Source organism: Aegilops tauschii, chromosome 7 (genome assembly GCF_002575655.3).
Source record: "Aegilops tauschii subsp. strangulata cultivar AL8/78 chromosome 7, Aet v6.0, whole genome shotgun sequence".
NCBI classification, from domain to species: Eukaryota; Viridiplantae; Streptophyta; class Magnoliopsida; order Poales; family Poaceae; genus Aegilops; species Aegilops tauschii.
This window is the reverse complement of record NC_053041.3, coordinates 604,295,270-604,314,224: the sequence shown is the minus strand read 5'-3', so window position 1 is coordinate 604,314,224 and position 18,955 is coordinate 604,295,270. Positions and strand designations below refer to the sequence as shown.

The 18,955-nt window shown below is 45.2% G+C and overlaps 1 protein-coding gene across 1 annotated transcript; it reads left to right on the top strand.

Annotated features, from left to right (window-relative positions):
- Nucleotides 1-11,363: 11,363 nt before the first annotated feature.
- Nucleotides 11,364-15,078, top strand: LOC109783110 ((R)-mandelonitrile lyase-like). The gene is made up of 5 exons (XM_020341711.4): nt 11,364-11,460; nt 11,574-11,953; nt 12,158-12,473; nt 13,593-14,502; nt 14,620-15,078. Exons 1-5 carry the CDS (start codon nt 11,364-11,366, stop codon nt 14,699-14,701), a joined length of 1,785 nt encoding a protein of 594 aa, XP_020197300.4. The 3' UTR covers nt 14,702-15,078.
- Nucleotides 15,079-18,955: the final 3,877 nt, after the last annotated feature.

Sequence of the window (18,955 nt, the reverse complement as noted above, 5' to 3'; positions counted from 1 at the left end):
GGATAGATCCTCGATGGATCGGCGTACGTTGACGGCCTCGATCGGGTGTTCCGGCCGGTTCCAACGACGGCCGACAGCAGAATTCTGTGGAGATCGCGGGGGCGCGCGCTCCCGCGACCCGACACGCGCCCCTGGCATGCGAGATCTCGATGCCGAGTTTTTATACGGCGCGGGGTGGATGGAACGAGTGGAGGAAGAGAAACGACGTCACCGCCGGCAGCGGCAACCCGACCGAACTTATGGGAATCTCGTGCTCTCGTCACGGATCTAATTTTCGATCCAGGGATCGATGACGACGACGCAGCCGGCAATCCGCAAGTGGCACGGATGCGCGCGTGCTGGCATGTGGGCGAGCGGGGCGAGGTCGAGGTGGTGGAGGAGGTGCGGATTCCGGCGTGCGTCGCGAGGTGTTGGCGGCGAGCCAGGGGAGATGCACGGGATGGCATTGGCCGGTACGATCTATCCACCGAGCTGCTGCATGCGCTGCGCGCGAGCTCGGCGGGTGGGTCGGGGAACCGCGTGTCTCGTCTCACGGGGACAGTGCGATCTTGCCACCAATGACCAATCAATCGGGACGGTGCCGGGCGGGGGGAGGCAGGCAGTTATGTGGAGAGGGAGTGGCGTGCTTTTTTTTTTTTAGAAATCTCGCCTGCTTTATTTATTCAAGAGCAATTGTCATAGGTACAAGGTTTGGGTCATGGGGGTGCCCAACCAAACATGTGTATCTATATCTATGTTACATGCAAACTTGGCGAGATTATGAGCTTCAAAATTAAAATTCCTAGGCTCGAAGACAAAGAGCAAGAAATAAAACTATTACAGTGGTTCATTATTTCATGTACCAACGCAGCATTGGGGCCTCCTGTTCCCCTGTTGATGTCATGCACCTCCTCTTCGCAGTCCAAGGCCACGCAAGCCTTCTGCTCTCCGAGGTCGTCCGCCAAAGCAAGGGCCTCGCGGCATGCATAAGTCTCCAAAGTTAAGGGATCAGTGATCCCATAGTAAACCACCGCCGATAACCCCAAATATTGTCCATCCTGGTCGCGGCATAGAGCTGCAACAGCTCCACCTCTCCGTGATCTCACCATAGCCCCATCAACGTTAATCTTCGCATTGTCACTCGGTGGAGGAAGCCACCGCTTCGGTCGTGGTGGTGCAACACTAGGAGTACCTTCATGCACTACTCCGACGTTAACTTGGCCCAACTCGTCAATGTAGTTATTGATAAAGGACGCCGTATGTTGAGGGCTTTGAAAAATCGATTCATAGATAGCCTTTCTCCTAGCATACCATAATAACCACAGCGTGATGACCATCCTTGTAAAGCTAGCATGGTCCATCTTCTCACTGAGTTCAAACAACCAAATTCTTGCGTTGGACTCCTCATTTTCAGACATGAGTGACACCAATGTTTCATCCGAAAGCGCCCAAACACAACGGGCCATCGTGCATGCAAGCAAAGCATGGCGCCATGAATCCTCACATCCACACAGCGGGCATACATCTCGATCTGACATGTTTCGCCTCTTCAGAACATCCGTTGTGGGTAGTGAATGATGTGCAAGCTAGCCTCCATAGGAAGATTCTCACCTTCGACGGGATTTTCAATTTCCATACAGAGGTCCAAGGTTTTTCATCTTTATCAGAGTGAGATGTTCCGCTCCCTCCGTTCAGCCACTCCTCCCTCTGCAACTTTGTCTTGAGCAAAAATTTGTAGGCTGAGCTAACACTGAACTTGCCTTTCTTGTCCGGGTACCAAGCCCAAAAATCCTCTATATTACTCGTGCATACCAGGATCTTCAAAATAGCATCAGCATCTATAGGCAGGAAAACTGTCCGGACTAGAGTCTCATTCCATGAGGCTGTTGCTGGGGAGAGCAACTCCGATACATGCCTTGGGGGATTGGCAACCAGCGACGTGATGGGCCGTGGTGTCATCTCCTTTGGTATCCAGTTATCGTTCCATATCTCCGTTGTTTGTCCATTACCAATCCTGCGAATGATTCCCTGCTTTACCAAATCCAGCCCCTCCAGGATAGCTCGCCATATCTGAGAAGGTCTAGACCCCAACTCAGCGTTAAGGATCGTCCTGTCAGGGTAGTATGCAGCCTTCAGAATCCTTGCGCTCAAACTCATCGGTTCTTGCAAGAGTCTCCAAGCCTAGCGCGCCAACAAAGATAGGTTGAATATCTCTAGATCTCTAAAGCCCAGCCCGCCTAGGTGTTTCGGACGTGTCATCACATCCCATGACACCCAAGCCGGCTTGCGTTCACCCTGCTTGCAGCCCCACCAAAATTTTCTGATGATGGATTTGATATGATCACACAAGCCTCTTGGGAGTTTGAAACATGACATAGAGAACACCGGGATAGCTTGGGCCACCGACTTAATTAGCACGTCCTTTCCACCGCAGACAAGCATTTGCTCATCCAACCCTTCACCTTGTCCCAAACTCTGTCACTCAAATATTTGAAAGTCCCCTTCTTAGAATGACCCACGTCCGTTGGCATGCCCAAGTATCTGTCGCTCAACGATTCATTGGGTACCTGCAAGTGGCCTTTGACAACGTCTCGAACTATCTATGGGCAGCCCTTGCTAAAGAAAATTGAAGATTTCTCTTTGTTTATCCTTTGACCAGATGCCATACAATACGTGTCCAACAGGTTTGACACTGCTTCAGCTCCATCAACACTTGCCCTGAAAAACAGCAAGCTATCATCCGCGAATAAAAGATGGTTTACCGTCGGTGCCGACGGTGCCACCTTAATGCCGCTGAGCTGAGATGATTGGTTCTGGGATCTTAAGAGGCACAAAAGGCCCTCTGCTGCTAACAAGAAAAGGTATGGAGTGGCGTGCTGGTTTGCCGGTGAGGCGAAAGAGTCGAGAGAGAAGTTTGTTTTGTGAGGCAAAGGTTGAGACGGGCTAACAACACCCGTCAAAAAAGTGATGGGCTAACATGCATCTCCCCTTTCGGCCTAGCCCAAAATACTAGTAGGCCGGACATAGTACTAAGAATACTCACTGCAAATCAGTCGGCCCATTTCTTTTCTATTTTCGCCTCTATATTTTCAGTAGATATCACCGGATTTTTTTGACCTTTTTTTCTTCTGATTTTTGCTAGGGTTTCAGATTGTGTCTTTTTTTCTCGTTCGTGAATATTCTTTAACATTGATGCACTTTTTTAAAGTTCCTGAATATTTTGTCAGAATTTTGAATATATTTTTAAAACATGAATATTTTTAAATATATGAAATTTTGTTGTAGAAAATGAAAAAAGGGAAATAATAATAATAATAATGATGATGATGATGATGATGATGATGATGATGATGATGATGATGATGATGATGATGATGACGATGATGATGATGATAATAAACCAAAAGCTAAAAATCTAGGAATAAAACATAATGGAAAACTATAAAAAAAAGTCGCATGTTCATTAGAATATTCTTAGTTTCTTAAATGAAGTTTATAGTTTGGTCTTTCTATATAATTTCCACAATGGCGTTGATTTATTCATTGGCATTTTATTAGGTAGAACCTCTTAAATGAAATATTTGAGAACAAACATTTATATTCAACATTGGAAAATCTATCCCCACGTCGTCGCTTGCATCCACCATTGCCAACAAATGTTATGTAAACGTGCATGCACTATGCCTAGATCTTAACGAGGAGAAGCATCCAAATGAATCTCTCTTGATGATTAGATTACGCTTTTCTCATTAGATCCTGCTAGGGGATAGTAAACAAACTATGTGCCAACGCAGCCATCGACTGCTCACTTTCGGTGTTTCAGTTTCAACCACAGTAGAATTTTTGTGATACCATTATGTATGTTTTTTTGGAGCAATGTTGTTATGTATGTGAGCAAAAGACTTCCTATTTTTTTCACAAAACTTCTTATAGGAAATTGCAGCCCATATTCACTTGATTATGAGTGGCCCAATAAAGGTTGACATTTTCTTCTTTTGCTTTTGCTTTTTCTTTTCTTTTTTTAGTTTTTATTTTGTTCTCTTTTTTCAAAACTTTAACATTTTTTGTTTTCTTTTTATCTTTTGTGTAAACACATGAATATTTTACACTAATATATATCTTGAGGGAAATATGCCCTAGAGGCAATGATAAAGTTATTATTTATTTTCTTATATCATGATAAATGTTTATTATTCATGCTAGAATTGTATTAACCGGAAACTTAGTACATGTGTGAATACATAGACAAAACAGAGTGTCCCTAGTATGCCTCTACTTGACTAGCTTGTTTATCAAAGATGGTTATGTTTCCTGACCATAGACATGTGTTGTCATTTGATGAACGGGATCACATCATTAGGAGAATGATGTGATGGACAAGACCCATTCGTTAGCTTAGCATTATGATCGTTACAGTTTCATTGCTACTGCTTTCTTCATGACTTATACATGTTCCTCTGACTATGAGATTATGCAACTCCCGAATATCGGAGGAACACTTAGTGTGCTATCAAACGTCACAACGTAACTGGGTGATTATAAAGATGCTCTACAGGTGTCTCCAATGGTGTTTGTTGGGTTGGCATAGATCGAGATTAGGATTTGTCACTCCGTGTTTCGGAGAGGTATCTCTGGGCCCTCTCGGTAATGCACATCACTATAAGCCTTGCAAGCAATGTGAGTAATGAGTTAGTCACGGGATGATGCATTACGGAACAAGTAAAGAGACTTGCCGGTAACGAGATTGAACTAGGTATTGAGATACCGACGATCGAATCTCGGACAAGTAACATACCGATGACAAAGGGAACAACGTATGTTGTTATGCGATTTGACCGATAAAGATCTTCGTAGAATATGTAGGAGCCAATATGAGCATCCAGGTTCCGCTATTGGTTATTGACCGGAGATGTGTCTCGGTCATGTCTACATAGTTCTCGAATCCGTAGGGTCCGCACGCTTAACGTTCGATGACGATCGGTATTATGAGTTTATGTGTTTTGATGCACCGAAGGTTGTTCGGAGTCCCGGATGAGATCACGGACATGACGAGAAGTCTTGAAATGGTCGAGACATAGAGGTTGATATATTGGAAGGTTATATTCGGACACCGGAAAGGTTCCGGGGGTCACCGGATAAATACCGGAGTACCGGGGAGTTACCGGAATACCCCGGGGGGGTCAATGGGCCTTCATGGGCCTTAGTGGAAATAGAGGGCGGCAAGGGAGCTGTGGGGCGCGCCCCCCTAGGCCCAAACCGAATTGGTTTAGGGCTTGGGGGCGGCCCCCTCTTTCCTTCTCCCCTCCTCCTCTTTCCTTCCCCTCCTAGTTGGACTAGGAAAGGGGGAACCTACTCCTAGTAGGAGTAGGATTCCCCCCTTGGGGCACACTCTATGAGGCCGCCGGCCCCCTTCCCTTGCTCCTTTATATACGGGGGAGGGGGCACCCCTAGAACACACAAGTTGATTGTTTAGCCGTGTGCGGTGCCCCCTCCACAGATTTCCACCTCGGTCATATCGTTGTAGTGCTTAGGCGAAGCCCTACGTCGGTAACTTCATCATCACCGTCATCACGCCGTCGTGCTGACGAAACTCTCCCTCGACCTCAGCTGGATCTAGAGTTCGTGGGACGTCACCGAGTTGAACGTGTGCAGATCGCGGAGGTGCCGTACCTTCGGTGCTAGGATCGGTCGGAACGTGAAGACTTATAACTACATCAACCGCGTTGTCATAACGCTTCCACTTTCGGTCTACGAGGGTACGTAGACAACACTCTCCCCTCTAGTTGCTATGCATCACCTAGATAGATCTTGCGTGTTTGTAGGAATTTTTTTGAAATTACTGCGTTCCCCAACATATCTTGCACATATGAACAACTCTTCTCTATGAGATGAACTCTTTATAAATACATGAAATTTTCATTTTTGGTTTGTGGCATGTTTTATACTCCCTCCATTCCAAAATATTTTTCACCAAGTTTGTGAAAAAAATCCGGAATGCCAAACATATATCTTTAGATTCATCATAAGATGTAGTTTCATAATTTATATACTTCATATCATACATATAAATAATTTTCTCTATAAACTTGTTCAAGGTTTGCAATGTTTGGCTTTTTCAAAAATCTATACGCACTATATTATAGAACGGAGATAGTAATATATTGGATAAATATTTCATTTTAAATACATATTCAATTGTATACACAATTTACCATTTACATACATAACTCATATTCCTTTGTCGAAAAATATAAACCCTCATCAGCTTAGGTTCAGCAAAACCGGGATTTGTCTGCTGTAATTTTGTCTTTTTATGAAGCAAAACTTGAAAAGATGAAACCAGCATTTTTTTGTGTTTAGTTCCCGCCGCTTTCTCTTGGGGTCATTATGAGCGTTCCATATTAAAACTCATGCAGGTGGATTCACGCCAAATTATTAGGAGCAGCTGAGTGCCACGATGCATTGATGTGAATTAATAGATGGAATAAGACTACCCACAATGAGAGTAACATAGATGGTAACATCACACATATTTAGGAAAAATAGATGATGTGGCAAGTAATTAATAAAGAAAGAGAGGCATGTGGTAATATAGCTAGTTACTCATAGTATGAGTCACATCACACATACCAAAACAAGTGAAAGAACAAGTGCTCCCTGGGTGATTTTGATAATTAATGTCAACTGCAGATATTGACAACTCAATACTAAATACTTTGCAAGGGAAACAGGAAGCCACCGGGTCTAGGGCTGTGATGGTGCTAGAGCATTTCTCGGAGGTGAGGGGAGCCCAGGAAGGTGGAGACAACGAAACGCAAGGGAATAGAGTGCAGGAGGTTGAACCCGTGAGCTACAAATCCGGCCACACGTGATCAATCAAACAGATGAGAATTGGTTGATGCACCATCCCTATATACTAAATGATTTTTAAGAAAAATTGCTGACATGGTGTTTGCAAGTTTTAAAAAATGCCTGTCACACTTTTTTAACAATGTAAAATAAAATTGTTAACATAAGTTGCAAACTTTTTGTACCATTCAAGAAATACGTAAAAATGAAATACATTGACCCATTTAAAAAATTGTTCATGACATTTTAAAAAGTTTATGAAATGTAAAGAAATGTTTTCATAATTTAGAAAAATGTTTTTTACCATCCAAAAAATTATTCTTGACCTTAGAAAAAAAGTCTTCATGGCTTTTGATTTTTTTTCCATACATTCCCTAGTTGTGCTCATGACATTTAAAAATAATGTTCATATATTGTAAAAGAAAATTTCACACAATTTATAAAAAAACAAATGTATTGTCCCATTTAGAAAAGTTCATGGTATTGGTAAAATATGTTGTAACACTTAATTAATGTTTCGCACATTTAGAAAATAAGGGTTCGTGGCATTTATGAAAAACGTTCAACGTGTATTACTGTTGAACTTGTTCTTAAGAAAGTTTAACGTGTATTAAAAAATGTTCAACCTGTACAAAAATGCTGACTGTATATGGAAAAAACTTGTATATCAAGATGTTCAATGTGTATTCAAATAAAATAACCAATCAGTAACGATCAGTGCTAAAAAATGTGGAATGTGTATCTAAAAACCTGTATATCAAAATGTTCAATGTGTATCGAAATAAAAGTACCGATCAGTGATAAATGTGTAATAAATGCGTATTTGAAAACCTTTATATAGAAAAGATCACCATGTACTAAAAATGTTCAATATGTATTTAACACAGGAGAGGCTCTAAAGCTGGCAGTACTAGTCTCTAGATTCGTCATGAACCCGTATCCTTGACCGGACCGCTAAGCTGAGCAATTCAGGCAAGACGAAGCTAGGTCTCGCATTAAGTGACAAAAAAGAAGGCGTAGACCCTCCCACTGGAGAGGCCCACTTTTGTCCCATTCTGTTCAAAGGACCAATAGACTCGAAGCGAGAGAGCCCCGTTATCCGCATTGCTTAATCCCTAAAAAAATCTGCATCGCTTGAAAAAAAAAATCGTAATCTGCAACTACCTTCGTGCACAAAATTTCTTTGTTTTTTATTTATATTTTGAAATAATATAAAAACATATTACCACCGTTCGGACATAACTGACGTGGTCAATTATTTCCCAACGGAGGGAGTATATTTCATACGTTAATTAACTTAACTTTTCAATACCATTGACCACTCATTGAAAAAAAATACTCAGTGTAAAAAACTTTGTTCTTGCAATATTTAAAATATATCACTGTCAGCCACAAAAAAGTTTTGCACGTTGAAAAAAAAGTCTGTCACATTTCTAGAAAATATTTATACAATAAAAAAATGTTAACGTAAGTTACATACTGTTTTGTACCATTCAAAAGTAACAAAAATAAATAAATTTACCAATTTTAATATACATTCTGGCATTCTTAAAAAGGTTTTGCAATGTACAAAAATGGTGTACCATCCAAAAAATTAATCGTGACATTAGAAAAACAATCTTCGAGGCATTTCAAAAAATGTTCATGCATTCCAAAAATATGCTTGTGACATTAAAAAAAATTAATGTTTACATACTGTAAAAGAAAATTTCACAAAATTTATCAAAAAACAAATGTATTGTGCCGTTCAGAAAAGTTCATGGCATTGAAAAAATATGTTCTAACACTTAACTAATGTTTTGCACATTTAGAAAATATGGGTTTGTGGCATTTTTGAAAAATGTTCCACATGTATTACTGTTGAACATGTTCTAAAGAAAGTTTAACATCTATTAACAAAATGTTCAACCTGTACTAAAAATTCTGACTTTGCATGTGAAAACCTGCATATGAAAATGTTCAATGTGTATTCAAATAAAAGAACCAATTAGTACTGATCAATACTAAAAAATGTTGAATGTGTATCTGAAAACCTGTATATGAAAATGTTCAATGTGTATTGAAATAAAAGTATGGTTCACTGATAAATGAGTAGTAAATGTGTATTTGAAAACCTGTATATAAAAATGCTCAACATGTACTAGCATTTTTCATCTGTATTTAACACAATAGAGGATCTAAAAACGGCCAGTACCGATCTCTAGATTCTTCCCAAAACCGTTATCCTTGACCGGACCGCTAAATTGAGCAATCCAGGCGAGACAAACCTAGATCTCGCACGAAGCGACAAACAAGAAGACACAGACCGGCCACTGGAGAGGCCCACTTTTGTCCCGTTCTGTTCAAAGGACCAATAGACTTGGAAGCGAGAGAATCCCGTGGTCCGCATTGCTTAATCCCTACAAAAATCTGCATCGCTTGAAAAATAAAACCGTAATCCACAACTACCTTGGTGCATACCATTTCTTTGTTTCTTATTTATATTTTGAAATATTATAAATACATATTACCACCATTCAAACATAACTGACGTGGTCAGTTATTTCTGAACGGAGGGGGTATGTTTGATAAGTTAATTTACTTAAATTTGCAATACCATTTACCATGAATCAAAAAAAATTAACACTGTTAAAAACTTTGCTCGTGCAATATTTAAAATACATCACTATCAGTCACAAAAAGGTTCGCACATTTAAAAAAAATGTCTGTTACATTTCTAGAAATAATTTATACAACAAAAAAGTTAAGGTAAGTTACAAACTGTTTCGTACCATTAAAAAAAATTACATTTACCAATTTTAAAATACATTTGTGACATTTTTAAAAAAATTATGCAATATATAGAAATGTTCGCATAATTAAAACAATGTTGTACCATCCAAAAATTTGCTCGTGGCATTAGAAAAAAAAACAGTCTTCATGGCATTTCAAAATATGTTCATGCGTTCCAAAAATATACTTGTGACATTAAAAAATAATGTTATATACTACTCCCTCCGTCCCGAAATAAGTGTCTCAGCTTTATACCAACTTTAGTACAAAATTGTATTAAGGTTAAGTAGTGTTACTATTCATCACGCAGGGTGCAGAATAAGTTATTCTTCACCCGAAGTAATCTTACGATCGCTTCCTAAATAAATTACGTTTAGAATATAAATAGTTACATGTATATTGATTCAATATGTAAAATTTGGTATAAAAAACAAAAATATAGGTTATAAGACCAAAAAAATCACATTTTATGTATGTTTTACACTATGTTTTTACATTCGTAATTTTACGTAACATAAAATATTTTTTACGGCGAGTACATATTTTCTTACGTTCTCTTTTTATGTATGAAATAATACAAAATTTACAAAACGTAAAAATATGGTGCACTGATGTCAAAATAGAGAAGGGTGAAGAATAACTATTCCTCACCCATGATGACGAATAGGGCGACCCTAAGGTTAAGACACTTATTTTGGGACGGAGGGAGTATAAATTAAATTTTCATGTAATTTATAATAAAATGCATTGTACCATTCAGAAAATGTTCATGGCATTGAAAAACCATGTTCTGACACTTAACTAATATTTTGCACATGTAGAAACTATGGGTTTATCGCATTCATGAAAAATGTTCGACGAGTATTACTGTTGAACATGTTCTGAAGAAAGTTTAACGTGTATTACGAAAATGTTCAGCATGTACTAAAAATTTTATATGTGTATCCGAAAACCTGTATATGAAAATGTTCAATCTGTATTTAAACAAAAGTACCGATCACTAGTAAGTTAACAAACTATGGAAAAATTTCATCAATTTTGAAAATAATTTCAACAAAAATTGAAAAAAGTTCACTGATTTAGGAAAAATGTTCACATTTTTTCTTAAAAAGTTCACGGACTTGAAATAATGTTCGTAATTTTTTAAAATTCATAAAATTTGGAGAAAAATCAGGAATTCGAAAAAAATTCATCAATTTTCGGAAAATGTTCACCAGTGTTTTTAAAAAATTATAAATTTGAAAAAATTATTTGATTTTGTAAAAAATTCACGAATTTAAGAAAAGGAAAGAAAAGCAAATAAATAAAAATGAAAGAAAAGAAAGTAGAAATAGGGAAAGGGAGATGTTAACACGCTGTGGCCGGGTGGTGGTGGAGTTTATCTAGTACAAGAGGTACCTGGTGGAGTCACCGCGCTCGCGTTTTTGCAGATTTTGCAGTTTTAACTAACAGAAAATAAAAATGCTAAAATTGGCCGGCCCAGTTCGGAGTGGGGGTGTGCGCCGTTTTGCGGCCCACTGGGGACGGGCCCGCTTTTGCCCCGTTCTGTTCAAAGGCCCAACAGACTCGGATGCGAGAGAACCCCGTAATCCGCCGCATTGCCTAAAAAACAAAAACAAAACCGTAATCCGCAACTACGTTGGCCCACCCCATTTCCGTTTTCCCTCCATCTCCAACAGCTAAACCCCATTTCCGCTTCGTCTTCTCCGCTCGTCACACTCCCCGCCACCGTCTCCTCCCCACCCCACCCCCACCCCACGGCCATGGCCGCCACCCCCACCCCCACCCCCACACCCCTCCTCCTCGCCCTCCCCTTCCTCTTCGCCGCCCTCGCCGCGGCCCAGTCCCGCCCCTTCGGAGGTAACTAACCGAGCCCCAACTAACTCTGGCCGGGGAACTGAAATCCCTGAGATCTCGCGGCGGGGTCGCTGATCCCGTGATTCGTGTACTGTGCGGTCCTTTTGCGCTCGCAGGTGCGCCGCCTGGGTACGAGCGGTACGTGGCGGACGCGACGGCGACGGGCGCGGAGGAGGAGTACGACTACATCGTGGTGGGGGGCGGCGCGGCGGGGTGCCCGCTCGCCGCCACCCTCGCGGGGCCCGGCGGGGGCCGCGTGCTGCTGCTCGAGCGCGGCGGCGCGCCCGCCGAGTTCCCGGCGCTCGCCACGGCCGGCGGCTTCGTCAGGACGCTCGCGCTCGCCGACCCCTCGCCCGACTCCGACGCGCCCGCGCAGGCCTTCAGCTCCGAGGACGGCGTCCCCAACGTGCGCGCGCGGGTGCTCGGCGGCGGCACCGCCATCAACGCCGGCTTCTACTCCCGCGCCCACCCCGGCTGGTTCCACGGCCACGGGGAGGTCTGCTCCTCCAAATCCTTGTTTTGTTTCAGGCTTTCAGCTAGCCAGAAGGATTGTCAGTTCGGTTATCTGGATCCATTCACACAGAACTGAGTAGTAATAAAGCCCAATCATGATACCCAAAACAAGAACATTCATCCCAGAAGGGTCATGACGATAACACCTGCGAATGTGACATTTCTTTGTTGATTATTGGAGATTCAGGGTGCCGAGGTGCCGGATTGGGACATGCGGCTGGTGAACTCATCATATGAGTGGGTGGAGCAGGAGCTGACATTCCAGCCGGAGGTGCACGGGTGGCAGGCGGCGGTGAGGGCCGCACTGCTGGAAGCTAACGTGACGCCGTGGAACGGCTTCACGGTGGAACATGTCACTGGCACAAAGATTGGCGCCACCACCTTTGATGCGTCAGGACGCCGCCACAGCGCCGCGGACCTCCTTGCTTTCGCCCGCCCTGGCCGTCTCCATGTCGCTGTCCGTGCCGCCGTTACCCGCGTCATAATTAACCCTATTGATCCTGGTGAGTCATGCATTGTTCTACTTCTTGCGTGTTTGTCCACATGGTTCTACTTTGGAAATATTGAATTTGGTTGCCATATTGGTGCATAACTACATTGCAATAAAATTATGTCTGGAATGCCAATCAATTTACTTGCCATAACTGCATTAGTAAGTGGTATCTTCAATAGTACCATCAGTTTGGTTACAGTTTGTTTGATCTTGTAGGTTTTACAAACTAAACAATTCGTTTTGGGACTTGTGTATCTTCTTGTAGTTAAGCGTCTTTTCTTGTTCAATGAATGCTTGAGTATCTGTTAACAAAACAACATTAGCAGTGTTCCGACTTAGTTCTGTTCACAATTAACAGCCCTCTCTTGTGTTCCTGTTATGGCAATTGTTCCCCCAAGGATATGTCAGATTGAATGACTTACGTGTTGAATGCCAAAACTTGGTTTTTTTCCTCTTAGCTCTGCCCCCTGAATATTTGTCTTCAAGTTACATAACTGCCTCCTGTTGTGTTCAGTTTCGTCAGAGCCATCCTACATTCCTACTCTTAGTGGTGCCGGCGCTTTTCGCCACAAAGTCTCGCTAAAATTATGCATATTGCACAACCTTGTCCCAGCACAGCAAGCACCAGTTCTTGAGCGTCTGCGGAGCTTCCTCCAAAGTACTCTGCATAGAGCACTAATTAACATTTTGAGGGTGTCTATTATTTCTTATTTTCAAAGTGTCCAGGTGACAGAAGAACTTACCATCTTAACGAGTTTGTTGTTTGAGCTATGGATCCAAAATGAGCAATATACCCAAAATCAGTGCCCACTGCCCACATGCCGACCTGATCACGCATTTCAGAAATATTTATGTAACTGATCACAGCTTACACTCTTTGTGTAACTGCCACTGCAAAATAAAACTTTTGTGGATATTTATTGATGTTCACTTACGCTTGCTTAAATTTTCCTAGGAAAAAAGAAGCTTAAGGGTGGAATATACTTGTACTGGATTAACTCTTTTCCATATTAGCTACAATAAGAATTATCCTGAACAGATGGTGTTTCATCTACGAGCACATAATTTTTAGCTCTAAACCAATGTGCAAGTATGGGTAAACTTTTTGCTTCTTTCTGTATGTATCCAGCCGCACGCCGTGGAAGGTCACGACCAGCAGTGGCAGCAGTTGGCGTCGTGTACCAGGACCGTCTTTTCCAGCTGCACCATGCCCTGCTGCGTCCAGGTGGGGAGGTCATACTTTCTGCAGGTACACTTGGAAGTCCCCAGTTGCTGCTTCTCAGTGGCGTTGGCCCTGCTAACGATCTTACGTCCCTCGGCATCCCTGTTTCTGTGGATGCCCCTGACGTCGGGAAGCATATGTTCGACAACCCTCGCAACGGCATCTCCATCATCCCGTCAGTCCCCATCGACCACTCCCTCATCCAGGTGGTCGGCATCCCTTCTGCCAACGGCACTGCCTCCTACCTTGAGGCTGCATCATACATCGTCCCCGTTTCTCCCATGCTGCGCCCCGCCGGCCCTTTCATCAGCCCGACTTCGCCGCTCTACGTAACCATGGCAACCATCATGGAGAAGGTTCCTGGCCCGTTATCCGAGGGCTCGCTCTGGCTATCATCACCCAATCCCGTGGAGACCCCCTCGGTGCGCTTCAACTACTTCAGCCGCCCCGAGGACCTGGCGCAGTGCGTCGTCGGCGTGCGCCGTGTGGCACAGGTGCTCCAGAGCAGGACTATGGACATATTCCGTTCGTCAGTTGGGTCGGCGAGCCAGGGCAGGAGAGGGCACGCTAGGAGGGACTTCAGGATCGTTGGGGCGACCCTGCCACTCGACTGGAGCACAAACAACACTTCTGTGGCTGATTTCTGCAGGCGAACCGTGGCTACGCTGTGGCATTACCATGGAGGGTGTGTGGTTGGACGGGTGGTTGACAAGGATTTCCGGGTCATGGGCACCCAGTCTCTTCGCGTGGTGGATGGGTCGACGTTCAGTGTGACTCCCGGGACGAATCCTCAGGCCACGGTGATGATGATGGGCAGGTATGAGTTGGGTTATATATATAGTTCTTCTGCTAGTATTCATTTTGAGCAATGTTATATACTACTAACTGGGATAGTAATCAACATGTTTTCATTGCTTTTATTGACATTTGACAGGTACATGGGGCTGAAGATGATCGCGGAGCGGCACAGCAGGAGGCAAGTGAACACATCATCGTACAACGAATTGGAGGAGTAAAACCCTCTTCCAGTGCTTGTGAACTGATCCAACACACCAAGCATTTCAGTGATATCCTATGGAGTGTTGGAGTGCACGGTATTTTAATGCTCCTGCATCCGGTGCATAACTGAGCACACTTTTTTGCTAGCGATATACAACGTGTATATATTGTACAGTGATAGCGTATGCACGAGGAAGGAGATAGCATTACATGTCTGGATATCACAATTTTTCATAGCGAATAGCATCTGCCGGTTACGATGCTCTACGGCGATTAGTTACTGACTATATACACGGGGATACAGCTATGCTGAGTGAGAGTCTATTGTCAGTGGATGTTACTTGTACTCTTATTTAACCTGAATAAAGCGTTTCCCTCACAGAGGACTGCCGAATTCTTGACTTTTCTACTCTGGACACAATCATACAATTTCCCTTTACAATGTTTTACGAAGATTGGTTTCTTTCTATACACGGGGATACAGCTACGCTGAAAGTCTATTTGCATGCTGATGGATGTTGCTTGTGCTTTTATCTAGTCTGAACAAAGCGTTTCCCTGACTGCCGAATTTCGTAAAGTTTTGGACTGACTTTGTTACCCTGGGCCTGGAGATACAATTTCATTTGCTAACCTGGAAGCCTGGAGCTGCTTGATCCAGGACGCCTTTGCGTAGAGAAAGCCCAAGCTTGTGAGTTCCTCCTCGATTACGTTTCTCCACCTTCAAGGCATGAAAAGTAAAGTCGGGTAGCTGCATCATATATTCTCTTACACCTTCAAGCCAAGCCCAGTTTGATACTTGCTACATAAGAGCATCTCCAGCCGTTGACCCCCCAGGGGGCGCCTAAAATCGCCGCTTGGGGGCAAGCCGACGCAAAAAAACGGCCTGGGGCGAGTTGCTCCCCAGCCGCCGGCCCCAGGGCCGCCCCTAAACGCGTCTAAATTTTTTCAAAAAAGAAAACGTTCGGCGAAGTTCGGCTAAACACGTCTAAATTTCGGTAAACTTTGGCATATATTAGACATGTTCGCGGCTTACATAGCAAATATATCTAAAAAAAGAACTTGCTGAACACGGAGTAGTCGCCGTCGTCGCTGCCGTCATCGTCGTCCTTCTCCTCCTTGAAGCGGCCGTCCCTGGTGCACCCTTGCCCGGCGTCGCCATGGCGGACTGGTGGCGGCGGCAGCGGCGCGTAGTCGCCGTCGCTATCGTCGAGGACGACGATTCCTCCTTCGTCGCGGCCTCGGCGGCGCTGCTCGAAGCGCCGCAGGGCGGCGCACTGGCGCTCCCTCTCCATCTTCAGGGAGTCCTGGCGCGCCCATTCCAGGGCCGCGTCGTCGTCGAGCTCCACGTCGCCGTGTTCCGTCTTCACGGCGGGGAGACCCGGCTCCGTTTTCACCGGCGCGAGACCCGGCTCCGTCTTTGGCTTGACGAAGCGCGGAGGAGCCGACGAGGAGGCGCGCCGCCGCCCTCGTTGATGACGATGCCGGCGCTGCGAGTGCGCGGGCCGAGCGGCGTCTCCGCCGCGGGCTCGGCCTTGACGCCGAGCAGCGCCGGAGAGCTGGAGGAGTGGGAAGAAGACCGTGAGGAGGAGTGCGAGGAGGAAGACGGGGAGGAGCCGAACCTCCTGGGCATCCATTGCCCGGCGCGTCGGCGGTGGGCCGGGGCGGCGGCCCTCGCCGGGGGAGGGTATGCCAGCTAGCGGCGGGTTGTTGCCGCCCTCAAGGTGCGTCAGCACGCCCTCGAGCGTGCGGCCGGGGACGCCCCACCACACGTGGCGCCCCTCGTTGTTCTTCATGCCGCCCACCACCGACGCCTCGTTGGTGGACGCCAGCCTCTGCTGCTGACGGCGCTCGAAGTACACCGTCCACGCCGCGTGGTTGTCGGCGGTGTATTGGGGGAGGGCGAGTTGCTCGTCGGTGAGGGAGGCGCGCACGAGCTCTACCTCGGCGGCGAAGTAGGGGGCGCACGCCACGGCGTCGGGCAACGGGGGAACGGGCACTCCCCCGTTGCTGAGCCTCCACCCCGTCGACCCGGCGCGCATGTCCGGCGGCGCCGGGATGTTGGCCTCTAACAGGATCCACGACTCCTGTTCGCGGAGCGAGCGGCGGCCGAAGTCGTTGGCCGCCGCCTCGTCGCGGGGGAAACGTTCGGCCATCGCCGGGGCTGTCGGAGTGCTCGGAGGGCTCGGAGGCGGCGCACGGGAGAGGGGGGGCTCGGCGGCGGCGCACGGGAGAGGGAGAGCTCGGCGGCTAGGGCTGGTGTGGCCAGAGGCGAGGGAGGCCACCGGCTTTATATAGCCGCACCCGTGTGTACGCGTGCGCGGGAGGGGAGGCGTTGCCGCGCCGCCCCGTGACGCGCCGCCTGTGAGGAATCAATGGCAAGGCTGACCGGCGGCGGCAGCGCGGCAGCCTTGGCATTGATTCCTGCGGCAACCGAGGCGATGAGGGCGACGAAGCGGCGGCCTCGCTGACTCGGCGGGCCCATGGCTGCTTTGTGCCAAAACAACTCGCCCCGGCGCCTCCAGCGCGCCGGGTTCGGCCTGGGTCCGCCGGCGCTGATTTCGCCCAGGGTCGGCGAAAATCGGGCTCCTGGAGACACGACTGAGCCGTTTTTTCGGCGCCAGCGCGAAAAAATCGTCTAGAGAGGCATTTCTAGGGGCGCGGCTGGAAATGCCCTAATATTGTTACCTTGACAGAGGAACGGGCATGGATGTTCGCTAAGGCGAAGATTCACCGTCACAAGAAATGAACAATACCATCCGACCAAGACGAGAGAAGTGACACTGATGAAAAATAACTTGTACACATTCACATGCTCCAGAATCCTTTAGTGTCTGCAACTAAGCTAGTCAACAAATCTTTGTTAGGATATTTGTTGGACCCATACATTGCAGAAAACTTCATCAAGATATTTAGAAGTACTAAAATCAATATAAACACACTACACTAAATCCAAGCATCGCAAAATAATCTGTAGATAAATATGATCTTGTCATATTTTTGTGTTTTTCTTAGGTTGGCATAATTCAATTCAACAAAAATTTCCAAACTTGAGGGGATCGCACTAGTGTATTGTTTAAACGACGGATGAATTTTATAGTTCTGAACCATGATTTAGACTATGACGAATATAATTTTGTCTTCAATCTTCTTAAACATAATAAAGAAATATCAATTAAACTTATATGTGAAGTTTATATTTAAATATAAGATCTAGTTAAAAAGTGACTTGCAAAAAGTAAAAGTTTTTAGTATAAATTGGCGGTGTTCTAAGTAAACCCTACAAAAAAAAGAACCCAACGATCAGGAAAATGAAACGAGGCCCCTCTTGCAGTCGGCGACGCAATTGCATCCCCTCAAGGAGTCGAGGCCCTCTTGCAGCCGGTGACAACAATGCATGATTCTCTAGAGTGATAGCGCTGTTGTATCATTAAGAGGGACAAGTCATCATGATCGCACAATTATTCTGTATTACTAGCTATGTTTCAGACTTCACCATGATCGAGTTGCTGTATGATCGAGATGGACATGCATTGTTGTCATGTTTCTTGTGTTTTTTTAAGTTGGTTCTTGTGTGATGTTGTTGTGTGCGTGTTGATCATGAAATTTCGAACTTGTTTTGTTCTTGTGTGATGTTATGTTGTTTTGGTATGGTTGGGTTCTTAGAGCATCTCCAGCCGTTGGCCCCCCCAGGACGCATAAAAATCGCCCCTGGGGGCGAGCCGGCGATTCGTTCGGCGCTGGGGGCGGTTTTGCGCCCAGTCATCGCCCCCAGTCGCCGATTTTGGCCCACTTTTGAAGCCCCATTTCGGCGAAAAAGGCCCATATGGGTGAGAATAGGCCCATATTCGGCGTGGTTCGCCGTGGCTCGGCGTTCAATTATCAACATAAATATTTTTTATCACATATTTCATCACAGAAAATTCAAATACTTCAACAAAATAGTTCAACAACAAATAGTTCAATACAAATTATATAGTTCAACAAATAAAAACTCGTATTTCATCACACGTCGCGCCCGGTGTCGCCCTTGAGCCTCCATAGGTGCTCTATCAGATCTTGCTGCAGTTGATGATGCACCTGTGGGTCTCGGATCTCCTGACGCATACTAAGGTAGACAGTCCAGGTTGCCGGTAGCTGGTGATCAACTTGGGCAAGAGGACCCTGCCTGTGGTATGGTTCAGTGTCAAACACTGGCTCTTCCTGCTCGCTCTCAATGATCATGTTGTGCAAGATGACACAACAGGTCATGATCTCCCACATTTGATCTTTCG